Below are 16,914 nucleotides of genomic sequence, written 5' to 3'. Positions count from 1 at the left end.
TAAAACAAGCCACTTAAATAAGGCACAGTTTAAATTAATGTGTTAACTTTAACACATTGGAGAAAAATAAAACATAAAATATATGATGTGCCATAACTTTTGTACAGGAAACACTTTTGTTTTGTTTTGTATTGGTTTATTTTTGGTCCATTTGTGGAGGAAGTCCTGTCCACCAGTAAAAAGATCAAATCGGCTTGCTGTTTACATCATGAGTGGAGAAGGGTTGGGTAGGATTGCGGTACTAGCAGGGACGGTCTACCTCGTGGAGGTCTGGTTGGTTAGTGTTGGTTGGTTAGTGTAGTGGTTAACACCTCTGCCTTCTACACTGTAGGCTGGGGTTCAATCCCTGCCTGGGTAAAACACACTACACCAATAAGAGTCCTTGGGCAAGACTCCTAACACTCCTGTGTAAAATGATCAAACTGTAAGTTACTCTGGATAAGAGCTTCAGCCAAAATGCCGTAAATGTTAAAGCACAGTAGCCAGAAGAATCAAGTGTTCTGCGTATTATTTTATCTAGATATTACAAACTATTTATGAGGCTTTTGTCAGATTTTATCAAGGATTTAAAAATGTTTTCAAAACAGTTATTTTAACTTTAGTTTTGGTTGTTTAGTATGTCCCCATTTAAAAAGAAAGGAGTTTGGCTGGAAATAACTGCCTGGAGTCATTGCAAAAATGTCCACCAGGTAAACAGACTTTCCTATAAGGACTTTGTCCATATCCCTTTGTTTCATTAAGTGAATTTACTACTTTGAGTGTTTCCTCTATATGAAATGTGTTATATAAATAAATTTGCCCTGCCTTGAATGCAATTTATGCAACACTTATTATTAGAAAACTTTTTACTCTATAGCTCACTTGACCAACGCTATTCTGTTTCTCTTAGCCATCTCCAAATAGTGTGTTTAAAAAGCAAGTGACAAATCATCACTTGAAAAAAAGTTCATTTAGGGAATTGAGTGCATTAAGGGCTGGCAGTGAAAACAGCTCTCAAGTACTACTCGGCTCCCTTCATTTTTTATCAAAGAGATGTTGAAAATAATTGGATCATTCATGAACGTAACATCAGAGCTGGTTTATGACAAGACAGGCCACTTTCAATTTCCCCTATTATATCAAAAACAGGACTGCAAAAAACACCAAAGGGTGCGAGTGACCTCTTTAATGAATGGGGCTGAATGTAGCTAAATGAAATGTTAAAACAGTTTCTAATCATTTGCCCAGAACTTTGCTTTAACTTTAGACAGTTGACGTATGTATTTTACTACAAAAAGGCAAGGAAATGCACCTTTATGTTTCCTTTTTTCGGTAGCAAATGGCTTTTTTTGCAGCAGGACGCTAGCATTACAGCTAGAGTGCTGATTGGTTGGCAAGCTTGGCAGCTCATTGGCTGTTCATGCTCACTTATGTCATGGCACTTTTTAAACTTCTTAAAAAGCCCTCAAAAATATAACATTGGTGGTAAAATGTTTTGTTCTGTTCTGTGTTCAGGATATGAATGCATTCTTTTGTTCAAAAAAATGTTTAAGCGTTTTGTAACTATGATTTTACTCAAATGCTCCATATTAAACCATTCATTTTAAGTACTTATTTAACAGAGATCTGAATGAAGAGCATTATATGAATATACTGAAATCATAGAAGATATATAGACCAACAGTTCAGTGAAACCACAATTTTATGTTTTAACAGGACAGTAATTCTGTGTTTTTATTGTATTTAAGAGGGTGACTTTATTGTTAACTGTGTTGACTACTATAATAGCCAGTATCAGCGTTGAAGCCCAATCTTACATTCCCATCTTTATTTCACTTCCCAAGGACCCTCAAGCAGAGTTAGTAAGTTGGTTTTCATTAGCATGCAAGCCATTAGAGTCAACTGTAAAACCTGTCACTAATTTTAATTCACTTGTGATCTGCCTTTGTTGTGTTACTAGTTCCTATTTCTTATGTTATGCCATATGTCTGTAAAGCACTATAGAGGACACCTGCAAGCAAGTCTTCAATGAATGAGAGTGGATGGAACTAAAAGGTGAAAATTAAAAAATAAACATATTTCTAACCATTAGTTTCTAACCTAACCTAATTTTAGAAAGTAGAAGGAAGTAGTTCATTACAAAGGTCAAAGAAGACTCATCAATATGCTTTTGGTTTTCTATGGAAAACAGTTTTGGGCAGTGGGAGGTCATGGCTCAGTGGGGTGCTAAACTGCTTCTGAGTGCTCATTGGTTGGCATTACTGCTACTGAGTGTTGTTTGATTTAACATTATTGCTACTGAGTGCTAATTGGTTAGCATTACAGCTACTGAGTGCTGATTGGTTAGCACTGGTTAGCATTTGTAGGCCTGCTGATGTACAGTTTGTCTTCTCCAGAAACTAATAATGACTTTGCATTTTCCAGACCTTCATTAGTGGTTTATGCCCAGCTGGGAAAAAAACAGCAAAGATGATTTTGCTACAAAAAATGATTTAGCTGCCAACTGTGATCCACAGTAAAATATCAAATGTATTATATGACATACAGTAGTACAGAGTGGAAATATTAGGTTATGTCACTTTTTGTACTTACTTTGTCACAATATAGTACACACTCACACACAACTTCTAAACTGCTTATCCTTCTGGGTCGAGGGTGTGCTGGAGCCTGTCCCAGCAGAAATCATGCAGAGGGCAGGAAAGACCTTGGGCAGGTCACCAGTCCACTGCAGGGCAGAAAGACAGACATATACATGCATACACACAATCATACCTTTAATTAAATTTAAATTTAGCATGGCCAATTGGCCTCACTGCATATCTTTGGACGCGGGAAACACTCTCCAGTGTCCACTGACAATTGTAATGCATTACTGTGCATTCAGTCAGGTTTATAGTTTCATGTTTATGTCTCACTAAATTAAAATATGCCAATATAGTGTTGAACATCATGTAATTATAAAGAAAAGCTATAACAGTTCAGCATTAATCATTTACCACAAACAGGCCTAACTGTCACATATCTATGTGTCATCAAGTCTGCAGTGAACTGATGAAAAGGGAAGGCCAATTTTCCATCCACATTGTTCACAATCGATTCATGACTCATATGATTTCAATAATTACATTTTCCCCTCACAATATTATAACTATGAGGAAGATGTTCTTTGAAGAATCAGTTAAACATTTTTAGTAAGAGCAGCCCACAGTTGTTTCTCATAATTATGACTTACTATCTCAGAATTATGACAATATCCCATAAGTATGACTGAATATCTTATAAAAATGGTTTGCTAACTCATAATAATGAGAAAGGTGTCTTATAATTATGACTTACATTTTCATGTTTTGATATCTTATATAATCTCAATAAATGAGATCTAAATTATGACTTATTATTTAATTATAATGAGATCCTGTCTCATAATTACAACTTATTATCTCATAATTATGACTTACTATTGCTTAATTATGATATAGTATCACATAATTATGACTTACTATCTCTTAATTAAACTTTCTCATTATAATGAGGTAAGAGATAAATTAAATTGAGATAGTCAATTATGAGATAGTAAATCATCTATGAGATAGTAAGTCCTAATTATGAACAGCTTTCTTACTGTTATGAGATAGCATGTCATTATTTGACACTGTCATGTTGACAATTTTTTTTCATTATCATGAGACAGTAAGTCATTATTATGAGAAGCTTTCTTATTATGTCATATTGTGTGGCCTTCAGTGCTTAACTAAAAAAAAGTCACATAACTCAAATGCGTTTAATCATAGCCCATGCTTCACCTGCTTTCCCCCTTTTCTGTATTTTAATATTTTATGTGAATTACCAAAAGGAGGTTGACCAAAAGAGGATCAGTTACTCTTCTGAATCTTCGTTCCTCTCAAGGTATCTTCCTATTGCTCTTAGGGAGTTTTTCTTTGCCCCTGTGGCCATTGGCTTGCTCATGGGGGCTTGGACCCGGATTTTTCGGTAAAGATGCTTTGTAAGAACAGACTTTGTAAAAAAAAAAACACTATATAAATAAAACCTTGAATTGACTTGAATCGGCTTTTATTTTTAAAAGTAACGCCAATATAAAGCATAGCCTCCCTTCTCCTCCAAAAAAATCTACATCAATACAGTCGTTCAATATCTACCTGTGACACACCTTTTAATTTTACGTCCGTGTGTGTGAACACGTTTGAGCTCGAAAGAAGAGTCATGTGATTGTCGAGAACGAGTTATTTCGTTTCCCACCTGCATTAAGATAAGCCTCGCCTCTAGTGCCAGGATTGGCTTGCATGTATTCGCTCATACAACGCTAGTGGCCAGAGTGACAGGCTAATAGCCAATCCTAGAACACGAGTTACGCCGTTTCAGCGAATCGCAGCACAGGAGACGGGTCTTGTCGGAATGCGGTGGGAATATACAACAGCAAGTTTTTAAGATAACGAGTTCTCTCAGACGAAACAAAAAACCGACAGAAGAATGGAGAAGTGACTCGCTTCTACTGGTTCTCTTTTAACTTCACATATTTTCTACCTTCTCCTCAGAGGACTTTTGCACCTCCGAGCAGCATTTTATGTGGTGAGTATACATGTTAGTGACAAAAACTGGGTTATTTCCTAGTCTCAACTCGTGTTTCTAACGCTGTGGTGGGCTTTCGCTTTCTGTGTGGCTTTTTAAACGATAAGTAGATATGTAGGTCGTATTCGACGCCTGTGCACTGTAAAATGTCCATTCAATTAGTTTAATGTTATGTAACTCTACGTTAGCTCTCAGTGTACGAAGCTGACGTTGAGGTTGAAGTTTGCTTCCCATTCGCCATTTGCTTGAAGTTGGGGTCATACAGACACACCGAAAGGCTTTCTGTATTAAATTCACCATTATAATGTAGTATTATGTAATCCTACATTATAATGGCGAATTTAGTATAGGAAGTCTTGAGTGCGTCTGGGAGTAGCAGTGTAACTAGTGCTAGTTGTTCGTTTACCTGACCGTAGCAAATGAGAGGACTGGCACACCTTAATTCTCCAGAGAGATTTACTGCTATGGCAGTGAATTATGAGACAGCATAAAGGTATTGATGACCATCGAATGGAAGCACGCTTTCGCCACTAAGTAAAATATATTGTAAGTTATAATGATGGAAATAGTTGACTTAATTATTCAGAATGTCATAATTATGAAATACTAAGTTAAGTAAGTGATACTTTTTTGATCCCACAACTGGGGAAATTCCACCTTCGCATTTAACCCATCCGTCAAGTGAAACACCACATAAACACTAGTCAACACACACACTAGGGGCAGTGAGCACACTTGCCCGGAGCGGTGGGCAGCCCTATCCACAGCACCCGGGGAGCAGCTGGGGGTTAGGTGTCTTGCTCAAGGGCACCTCAGTCATGGACTGTTGGCCCTGGGGATCGAACCGGCAACCTTCCGGTCACAGTGCCAGATCCCTAACCTCCAGCCCACGACTGCCCCATAATAATAATAATAATAATGATAATAAGGCAAGCCTACTATGTAATAATCATCTCTTATAATTTCATAATTAGACTATCTGTCCCACTATAATGAGATATGGGCTGTGTCCGAAATTGAAGGAAGCTATCTCAATGCCTTGCTGTCTCAGCTGTCTTGTAAGTCAGGGCCTTAAAAGACAGTGTTGTCCTCTGTGTCAGTGCTGGTGTTTTTTGTTATTTCATTTAGCTACATCTGCGTGGACACACGGGATAATGTGATATGTAAGGCAGCAAAGGATACATCTACACTGCTTTCGAAAAACAGCTGAACGGAGGAACCTCAACAGGCAGCATTTTATACAAACGTTAGATTCAGACATTACTGGGTGCCTTTCTGCTTCAGAATTCTGTAAGAGTGGGCAGTATTTATTCATTCTAGACACTATTCATTCTAGGCCTCTGTCTCATAATTATGACTTAGTATCTCATAGTTATGACTTCCTGTCTCTTTCTTTTTCTTTATCTCAAAATTATGACCTAGCATCTAATTGTTATGTCCTAGTCTCTCAGAATTCTCTCAAAAATGTTTTGCATTCCCTCGCAAATGTTTTGCATTGCAGTGCAACGGTGTCAGACATGAAGCAGCTCATTCAATTTTATGTTGAGCTTGGATTGAAATATAAAGACATAGTGTCACTTCTCAAAATCAAACATGATCATGCTATTAGAGAGCACAAACTGAAACTGAGATGGAGTGTCTTTGAACAATTGATGAATAAACTCAGCATAGACTGGTGAAACTGGGAAAACAGCTTTTAAAGGTAGCTTTACTAAAAACAAAGCTCTAATGTAGGCAGTGTTGGGCACCTCTAGTCCTACATTTGCTTGCTGTCTGAGGAACATATATTTTGTGAGGAAATGCAAAACATTTGAGAGGGAACACATTTTTTTTGTGAAGGAAGGCAATGTCATTAACTTTTTTTTTTAACCACAGCTTGGTATTTTTAGTCCCGAGCCAGGACACTTAAAAAAAATTATATTTTGCTATGAAACACATACACTGCTACGGACTAAATAACATAATACATTCATCCTTTTTTTTTTAAACTGTGAAGCATATAAGATTGTGGACACTTTTACTTAGACTTTTTGGAAAATGAACACATTTATTACCACCAAAATAACAAGACACCAAACAAGTACTGAACTGTTCCTGTGTTCACTAGATGTACAGTTGCTGAATTCTAAATTCTATTCAGCAGTTTTCACATTGTAATAATATACAAAGAGCTTTTTTACACTAAACATATATAGTGATCTACATTACTACATCTAAAATGAGCACATGATTTAAACAGTCAAGGTCAGTAAAAATAAAAAAAAATTGTGAACCCTCTAAGGTAATGGAAGATTGGCCATCTTTTTAAAGCAGAGTTTCTAGGATCTCAGATAAGGTGCTGTTTATAGGTCTCCAAGAGTGGAGTTCACAGACCAACCACTGCTGCCCAAAAAAAAAAAAACACTTCTCTGGGTAATTCAAAAAGATTCAGAAACCTTTTCTGGTCATTCTGCATGCAATACACAAAGGAAAATGATAGTGATTTTGTTTGAGTATGTTCTGGTGATGGTAAATATGTTAATTTTTCAATATCCTGTACATTTCATGTGCCTAGTTCTAAATATCTTGTATTCTTGACAGAGACATCCATTAAAATTATAAAATGTTCTTATTTTAACAAAAAACAAATATGATAATGGCTTTGTAAGGCATACTAATCAAAATTTCTTTGCTATACTGAGTCCAAATGAACAGATTTATGAACATTAACTTAACTTCATAATTTGTGTTTGTATAAACCATTATCTAGAGTATTATCTTTTGCCTATCCCAAGAGGGACCCCCTTGAAGGGTATGCATCCAAGAACATTAAATGCATGATCATTTAAATAATTTTAGAATCAGTGTTTCATTTGGACAAAAATGAAACTATTTAATAACTGACCAACCAATAGAACAACTGAATTCTGTAGAAACTCATAAAAGAGAATCTAGTGACATGCCTGCTTCTACAGAGGTATAAATAAAATTAATCCCACCAAATGCAAACACATGTGTATATATAATATACATTTTTAGGAACATTGTAGAGCTTGTTTTGATTAAGCTGTTTCATAAGCTTGCGGAGAGCATGGATGAATTTGATGGAAAAACTACCTCCAGCAAATGTGAAAGGCAAAGCTGTAGGAGATACCTTCACACAATCATACGGGACAAGGTGATGTTCCAGAGGATTATTAGGTTTAGGGACATTGGCAGCACTGGTGGTCTGGTATCAGGCAGTGTTGCAGTCATTGTTTTTTTTTTGACAGTTTCCCAGCTGTATCTACACTGATAGCATAGATATGGTGAAAGTCCATAACTTTCTGATGTTCAGTTGTTCTGATATTTTTGAACTTCCAGCTGTTGTTGGGTTATTTTGCAAAAGTTGAATCTTTTTTGCAGGTTTTCATAAAGGCTTTTGGTCTGTGTTTTGAACACAGATGATATACAATCATATCTGTATCGGCAGATGTTTGGTAAAAAATATCAGCATCAGACAGATTTGATTGAAGTGTCAAACCAACATTTGATTAGGTATTTATTGTCCTGTTATTTTGTTCTTCCTTTTAATTATTTGTTTTCTTTAAGCTGTTGAAGTTTCTGTCTTTCTAGCACTTAATGTGTTTTTGTTTTGTTTTTTGTTACTCATACTTGAGCACTTTATCTTTATTTTTTCTTTTAATTTTCTTTTTGTCTTTTTATGTAAAGCACATTGAATTGCTTTCATTTATGAAATGTGCTGTATAAAAAAAAAATAAGGTGTTCAGGTGAAGCTTTGCTGACTGCACTGAAATATATGCGTTTTATTCACATTACTGCATTTCTAACCATACAGAGAAAGTTGTATTTTCTGTTATGGTAATCCAAGTTGATCTATTCCCATTGCTTAATTTTATAAATGTTTGTCTCTGCAGATATATACATGAAAAATGTTGGATATCAGCATCAGGGCACATTTCTCCATATTGGTACATCTCTAACATCGATTAAAGCAGGTCACCATTCTTATGGAGAGCTGGCTACTTGGAGCAAAGCTCATATAATATTAACTCAGTTGCTTGAAGAACTGGTTAAAGAAGTGGAATCAGATGCTTCTGCTGGACAAGAATGAAAACCTGCAGCCACACCAGCCCATTGTGAATAAGACTGGGGACCTCTGCTTAATGTAAGATTTGTATAAATGAAGCATGCATACAGTCACACTTATCATTTTAAAATCTCAACATTGACATTAAAACACAAACATAATATGAGCAGGAATATCATACATGTTCAGTACATAGAATATTTATATCAGCATTACAATATTTTAGCAAAATACTCCAATAATGATAAATGTGGTGACAACTAAGAGGAGAGAGAAAGGACTATTAATAACTGCTGTGGCATAAATAAACAAATAATCACAATCCAAGAATTAAAGAAGCATTGGAAATTATTCCAGTGCAGCTTATGTACTTTTTTTGTGATTCTGCAACTCCCAAATTTATTATGTGTAATTCCAAAAGGTGGGAGGGACATTCTTTTATTGTCTTTGGCAGCCAAACAAAAATTTACTTGGCATGGGTATTTCATATGTGTGACCACATTTACATGTGGAATTTGTTTGGTTCTTGCCTAGGATACTGGTGAAAATACATCGGCACGCTTATTTCCGCCTTCTGGCTCAAATTTTGGAAAATTCTGGAATCGAATGGGAATTCCATTGATTAATTTTTGATTATTTCACTTGAGAAGAGGTAAACAAGGCCATTCAAAGTAATAACTATGAGAAACTTACAGAGTCAGAATTGTTCACAGTGGTGATCCAAACCAGATGTCCACCTCTGAAAGCTCCCTCACAGAAAGTTATTACATGAAAATATATATGTTTTGAGAACATTTAGTCTAAAAAAAGATGCAAGTTCACTGGTGGTTCTGGATAGTAATTAAAATGGCTATATCTATTTTGTAGACAAGGTGACCCCTACAATGAAACATTTCACACCAAAACACTGTAAATTACTCTGCTTCTCAAACACAGAATTATGTAGAGATGTTAAAAATCACTGTAATTCTTCTTGTTTAGAACTAAATTGCAATGGCAATAACATTTCAGTAATTTAAAAAAAAAAAAAAAAAAAAAAAATATATATATATATATATATATATATATATATATGGTCACAGTTTGATGGTTTCGCTTAATTGTGCACATTTTGAGCATGAATTAATACTTTTTCTTATCAGTTGGTTTGTCTTAAAGATCTCATTGTTTCCCAAAACAACTTTTCCCATTTATATCTTGCATAACTTGTAAAACCTTAGCCTAAACCTGACTCACAATATTTTTTATACATGTGTGTTTATTGTTACATTTTAATATTATATTTAAATTTATCAAGGCTTGAGTAGGTTCTTAGATTCATGCTGTCACCTGAAAATAAAACCAGGATACACACCAAATGACTCATGACTAACGTGACTTACTATGTTACCAATCATAGTATACAATACATTACGCTCACTGAAGATGACCGAAATCTTGAGTTTAAGGCACTGTAACATGAATGTTTACCTGCATTCATCTACAGCCTAATTAAAGTTCCAAAAAGAAATAAACCATGAGTGGCAATCTGTGGGGTCCAAGCACTTTTTCCTTATTTTGTAGTTGTTATTCTTTGATCTGACATACTTTGTGAATCTGTTTCAGCACAATGCCATCAGCAAGGATTTTAAGTTTGGTGACCATTAGACAAAACATCATTTCCTTTATATTTGTGATGTTTAAAAATAGCTACAATTCAAAATGCCCTGTGCAATTCAGCTGTTGGAGTTATTGTTCCAATAACTAAGTGCCCGCTCCCAACAGGACATTTTGATTTTGTTTTTCTTTTTACAGGGACAATATGTTGATGCAAATCTGATTCTCATTTAACATGAGGGTAATATTGCTGCTGCAGTTTTATTTCATGGTTCTTGACACGCAAGGTAAGTTTACAGGTCAAATTATTTTACTTCAACTGTTGAGTTTTTTGTAGGCTCCAGCACTCTAAGCGTCTTAGAAAGTGTGTGTGTGTTGACCATTTTGACGCTGCATTTTTAACTAAACTAAATCTGTAACTAAACATAAATGTTACTTGAAGGTGGACATCAAAAAGTAATACATAACACATACAAAAAGTAATACATAATATAATAGAATGGTATAAAACATTTCTGAATATTAATGAATGTGTATTTTTATTTTTGATGATGGGACTAAAGAAACTAATGTATGTTGTTCTTAGTCATTGTTCCACTCCCTCAACCACAAAATGTAACAGTGGTGTCCAACAACTTTGACACTGTCTTGCACTGGAGTCCTGGAGTAGGCACACCTCCAGGAACTACTTACAGCATCAGTGTGAGGTGAGGGCATTCAAAGTTGATCAAGAAGTGCATGATTATAGTAAAACACTCCATATAAGACAAAAGCTTTATTTGCATATACAGAATGTAGATGAATTCTGTAATTTTGTAATATAATATGTAGTGTTATAGTACTGTACAAAAGTCTTGGGAGCCTTACTGCATTATTTAAAACCACTTATTTGGCAATAGCTGTGTTTTTGATTATAAAATAACTGTATATTATTAGAAAATATGCAAATTAACAAACAGTAAAACATAATAAGAATTAACCTTTTTTCCAAAAAATAGTTGATCTTCTGTGAGCTAGTTTGAGGGACAAAGTTAGGTACCAGATTTCCATCTAAAAATAAACGGTTGTACAACATGGCTTCTTCATCTAATTTAGCTCAACAAGTAGTGCAGAAATATTTTTGTTCAAATTATTGCATATTTACCTCTCTGTTTCAATGTTTTGTCTCTCATGTTTGTGATCTTTCCATATCAGTATTGGATCAACCACAAAAATGCAGAAAAAGTGCAATAATACAACCATCAATGTTTCCAAGTTCATGAAGAACATCGAGCGACAGTACATTCTCCGCCTTTGGGCATCACATGGCAACAGATCATCATCTGTAATTGAAAGATACTTTACACCTTATACTATGAGTAAGTGAGTCTTTAAAGCTGAATGGCCTTTTATGAGTAAATGCAGACATATATAGCTCTTGGATGATGCAACCAATACACTCCTATTTGCATTTGTGTTTGATTCAGCCTACCTCGGTCCTCCTTCTGTGACTCTGGCTGGCTGTGGCAATTGCTTCAACATTAGCATCTCTCTGCCAGATAGAGTGTCCAGCAATGAAAGTTTACGTTTCTACAAAGGTATCCGGTTCGACATACACTGGAAGAAGGCAGGAGATGAAAAGGTAAAACTTGGGTGATTAACTTTCTGAATTATACAGCACCATTTTAATGGAACGTGCCTTCATTTTTATCGAATTAGTGCTCCTCCCTTCTCCATCTGCATGGCCAGGAAAACCTGGCTAAATCTGGTTAGCAATCTACTGTGGCACTGTGTTGCCGAAAAACTTAACAATAAAATTTTTAAAGATGGAATTAAATTAATTCTGCATAGGCATGTTAATGAAATACATACAAAGAGCTGAACTCTTTGAATGCCCACCTTTATGAAATGAATCAAGTAGACAAATCCTTATTACTTAGATAGCTGGTAAATAATTATTTGGATGATCCACCTTCATAAAGGTGAAGGTAATACTAGTCAACTGCACTAAATTCTTGTGCAAGTTAACAAGGCTAACTAGATAAGGCTCCCTTTCTGTTCCATCTTAAATGCTGCTGTGTGTGCTTCACTACAGTTCAATAAAAAGATAAACAGGTTTAAACAAACAAGAGATACAGGAGTTTGACTTTCACTTTGCATATGCACTATATTTCTAAAAGTATTCGCACACATATGAATTTGAGTGACATCCCATTCTTAATCCATAGGGTTTAATATGATGTTGGCCCACCCTTTGCAGCTATAACAGCTTCACTCTTCTGGGAAGGCTTTCCACAAGGGTTAGGAGTGTGTTTATGGGAATTTTTGACCATTCTTTGCATTTGTGAGGTCAGACACTGATGTTGGACGAAAAGGCCTGGCTCACAGTCTCCACTCTAATTCATCTCAAAGGTGTTCTATCGGGTTGAGGTCAGAACTCTGCGCCGGCCAGTCAGTTTCTTCCACACCAAACTCGCTCATCCATGTCTTTATGGACCTTGCTTTGTGCACTGGTGCACTGTCATGTTGGAACAAGAAGGGGCTATCCCCAAACTGTTCCCACAAAGTTGGGAGCATGAAGCATTAAGAGTTCCTTTCACTGGAACTAAGGGGCCAAGCCCAATTCCTGAAAAGGAATCCCCCCTACACCAAACTTTACACTTAGCACAATACAGTCAGACAAGTACTGTTCTCTTGGCACCACCACACCCAGACTCGCCCATCGGATTGCCATATGCAGAAGCGTGATTAATCACTCCAGAGAACACATCTCCACTGTTGTAGAGTCCAGTGGTGGCACTTTACACCACTGCCTTCGATGCTTTGCATTGCACATTCCATGAAGCTCTCTACACACTGTTCTTGAGCTAATCTGAAGGCCACATGAAGTTTGGAGGTCTGGAGCGATTGACTCTGCAGAAAGTTGGCGACCTTTGCACACTCTGTGCCTCAGCATCCGCTGACCGAGCTCTGTCATTTTACGTGGCCTAACACTTCATGGCTGAGTTGCTGTCATTCCCAGTCGCTTCCACTTTGTTATAACACTACTGACAGTTGATTGTGGAATATTTTGTAGCGAGGAAACTTCACTACTGGAATTGTTGTACAAATGGCATCCTATTACGCTACCATGCTGGAATTCACTGAGCTCCTGAGAGCAACCAATTCTTTCACAAATGTTTGTAGAAGCAGTCTGCATGCCAAGGTGCTTGGTTTTATCCACCTGTGGCCATGGAAGTGATTTGGAACACCTGCATTCAATGATTTGGATGGGTGAGTGAATACTTCTGGAAATATAGTGTATGTACTGGATGAGTATTTGAAGAGTAGGATACTTTGGTAGCAGGATTAGAAATGACGTGTAATTGTAGGTCATCATAATTTGTGGGAGAGTAGTATTGAGGTCCTTTCTTGATGCTCATATCTTTTAGCTAGGTTCCTGAATGCAAGCACAACCACTCTAAAATTATCTAAATAAAAAACCTTAATTAGCTGATGGTCCTCATATTCACTTTTGTTAACAATTGTTTTAAAATTGTTTTAGCTGTAAAAAAGGACACCATTAGCATGCTTTGCTGAGATGTGGGGTACAATGACCATTTTGATCGCCTCTCTAAATAATGAAGAAAGAAAAGAACATTAATAAACAGCCTACCTAACCTAATTACTAGAAAGAGAAATCATAAAAATGCTTGACAATGCTGGAGCACAGTGAATGTGGGCGATGGTGTGATGTAACTGGATATTGTCAATGATTGTCAAGTAACCCAGTGACAATGCTAAATAGGAGATAATCAATGATTTACCACTAAACAGCTTGCTAAATATGTTCCTTTAGGAAGTGTGTGGTAGTACACCCATATACTAATTATCTTATATGTTTAAGAGAGAGAGAGAGAGAGAGAGAGTGAGACAGAGTGAGAAAAAGTTGAAGGAGCTGTGTTTCTCCAGCAGAAGGTGTTATTAGCATGTGAGTTGCTATTAATCTGCACCAGAAGGAGCTCATGAATGCCCATGATTGCATTAACATTTATTAAAATGTCTATTAAAAGTAATTTTCAAAAGATGCTGGGTTGTTCAATATTATATTATGTATTTATATATTTTTTTACATTAAAGACTTTTATCAGAACAGTCAATATTTTAAAATAAGCATAGAAACTAAAAACAGACTAGAAAGTAGGTCAACGCTTTAGTGAACCACATATATGGGGAGTGGTGTGTAATCAATAAGTGTGGATGTGCTGTGTGATTGGTGGGTGGGAAAACGAAGCCAATCCAAAGAGTAAAATAATCATAGTGTAACGATGGCAGACGGAACCAGACACTCACAGCAGAGATTTGAATTAAGATCTTTAATGCAATGGTATAATAATGGTATTGTGCAAAATTTACAGTGGATATACAAAAGCAGAAAGTCGAAAACCAGAACACAAACACAGAACAAAAGGGAACAGAAAGAATCTTACTTTGCAAAATACCTGTCCTAAAGCTAAGGCATAAGTACTAAACTAACCAACAAAGGAAATAAGGAGTGCAGTCAGTAGTCTGGAGATGAGGAGTGCTGATAGGTGGATTGGTGAGAGTCCAGAATCATGTGATGCAGCAAGCAGTTCTGGGAATTTGAGTCCTGGGCAGCCTGTTGGCGGTAGTTCCAGATAGCACATAGGGAGGTGTGGCACACTGTTGTACTTTGCCTTTTTAAACTCAATCAGAATGAGTAAGATTGGACACGTTCTGTGCTACAATTTTTCATTTCTCTAAATGAGATTTTTGTTAGCGTCCTGTAATAGATAGAAAACACATTTGTGGGTGGAGCATGAATAGATCAATTGAACAATATTCTTTCTAGAAGTAGAGATCTTGTTTTCTCTGTTCCTAAAACCGCAACATAGTGTCATATTACACAGTGGGGATTGATTTGGTTCTTTTGTGAGTGATTTATTATTATTATTTTTTTAAACAGGTTTACATGTTAGAAAACATGGATTCACTCTCCCAGCAGCACAGTAAGAAATTGAGTATATACACACATGCACTACTAAATCTTGAACAAGGAGGAAAGTACTGTGTGCGGGCAAAACCACGACACAATGTCAACAAGAACGCTCAGGTTTCTGACTGGATCTGTGATTTCACCAGTACAGTACAGAAGAGAGGAGGTAAGCTGGCTCAACGTTCTTCGAAGCATTTCATACTGACATAGTTACTAAAAGCTAAAGTAGTTACTAAAAGCTAAAATGTTTGCTTTTGTTCACTGTCATCATAATATATTGATCTTTCATTATTATTTTCCATTGTGCCACTTTAAAACTATCACTATCAGCCTCGCAGTGTACATTGACCTAAAACATCACATAAACACTCTTAGCACACTGGCCAGAAGAATAATTTAGCGATTGCAGCACTTCGCAGAAGTCTTAGGCAGTTAAAAAATAATAAATAAATTTTTTAACAATAAATAAATTGTTAAAAAATTTTCATCTCCACAGTGTTTGTTCAATTCCATTAGCAGCTCACTTGATTTAATTTAGAGATTGTTGATCAGATAAACTGTTTATTGAATGGTAACTGTAAGTAATGTAGAGCTTTGGAAATGGTTAAACTAACACAGAGATGTCAAGTTACAATATATTGTTTATTTGCATTTATTCATCAATAGTCTTTAAATTAAATGCTTACTGTGCAGATAAATACAATTTTTATGCACTTGCTAAATAACAATAAAGACAACAGAGATGACCTATTCAAAAATGCACTGTTTTAATGAACTTTTCTGCTAATACAAAAGATAACTAAAACTCCAATATCTTTTTTCCATCTCAAAATTTGAAGACAATGATGTACAAAGTAGCAGCAATACGATATAACAAAACTAAATCAGTTTTACTTCAATCAAGTAAATAAAAGAAATAAATCTGAATTTACATTTTAAATTTAAATAATGCAGTCTGTGCTCTGTGCATTTTGCTGTCTATGCTCTCCTTCAACTAAATTCTACAATCACAGATATTTATTGTAACAGAGTAATGTCAGCATCTCTACGTGCTCTTGTGAGAGACAGATATTCCCCACTGCAGAGAAGATGTGCTCTGATGGAGTGGATGGAAAAGTGGCAAATGTTTGTGGCAAACTTGTTCTTTATGAAGAGTTCAGTTTAATTTCAACTTTGTCCAGCTGCTGTCTGTTCACAGAGAACTACCTCCTGAAACTGTTTGCAAGTGGTGCCAAATGTTCATGTTAAAAAGAGAAACTGTTTGCAACTTTTTGCAAATGTTCTCTATGTTCGCCAAATTTGAAAGTATTGGTTACCTCAAGGTTAAAACAACAATGCAATGTTTAAAACTGTAAGCATTATTTGGAAAGTGAACAGGGTATTATACTGAATAATAATTACTTGCTTCTCCATTCCAACTCCATTAACAATTCCAGAGAACATGTAATAGATGTTACAACGCATTTTTGTTTCAGATGCTCCAACATGGAAGATGTGCTCCCATACCAGCTAAGGTCGGCTTTACAAATAGTACAGCTGTCTCCATACATCTGCCAGTGTTGCTTTCGATTCACGTTTCCCTTTACAGCTCAAACCCTCATGCACACTGACTGAACAGACATCAGCGGCAAGCCAAAAAAATCAGGAAAGGTTAACGTTAAGTGGCCATTGTCACTGACTGTGTCAACTTTCATCTGTACAGGATTTC

The 16,914-nt window shown here is 36.0% G+C and overlaps 1 protein-coding gene across 2 annotated transcripts in view; it reads left to right on the top strand.

The window, feature by feature from the left end:
* The first annotated feature begins 4,415 nt into the window (after positions 1–4,415).
* Positions 4,416–16,914, top strand: part of crfb1 (cytokine receptor family member b1) — a 28,511-nt gene continuing 16,012 nt past the window's right edge. The window contains exons 1-7 of one of the 2 annotated variants that reach the window (XM_017684527.2): positions 4,416–4,566; positions 8,463–8,713; positions 10,430–10,518; positions 10,818–10,938; positions 11,426–11,589; positions 11,698–11,852; positions 15,177–15,372. In XM_017684527.2, the coding sequence (XP_017540016.1) occupies positions 10,467–10,518; positions 10,818–10,938; positions 11,426–11,589; positions 11,698–11,852; positions 15,177–15,372 (688 nt within the window). In that variant the 5' untranslated portion in view covers positions 4,416–4,566; positions 8,463–8,713; positions 10,430–10,466. The remainder of the gene's footprint in view (positions 4,567–8,462; positions 8,714–10,429; positions 10,519–10,817; positions 10,939–11,425; positions 11,590–11,697; positions 11,853–15,176; positions 15,373–16,914) is intronic. The other variant, XM_017684528.2, reaches the window with a different exon arrangement.

Source organism: Pygocentrus nattereri, chromosome 6 (assembly GCF_015220715.1).
Source record: "Pygocentrus nattereri isolate fPygNat1 chromosome 6, fPygNat1.pri, whole genome shotgun sequence".
NCBI lineage: Eukaryota > Metazoa > Chordata > Actinopteri > Characiformes > Serrasalmidae > Pygocentrus > Pygocentrus nattereri.
This window is presented reverse-complemented; position numbering and strand designations above follow the sequence as displayed.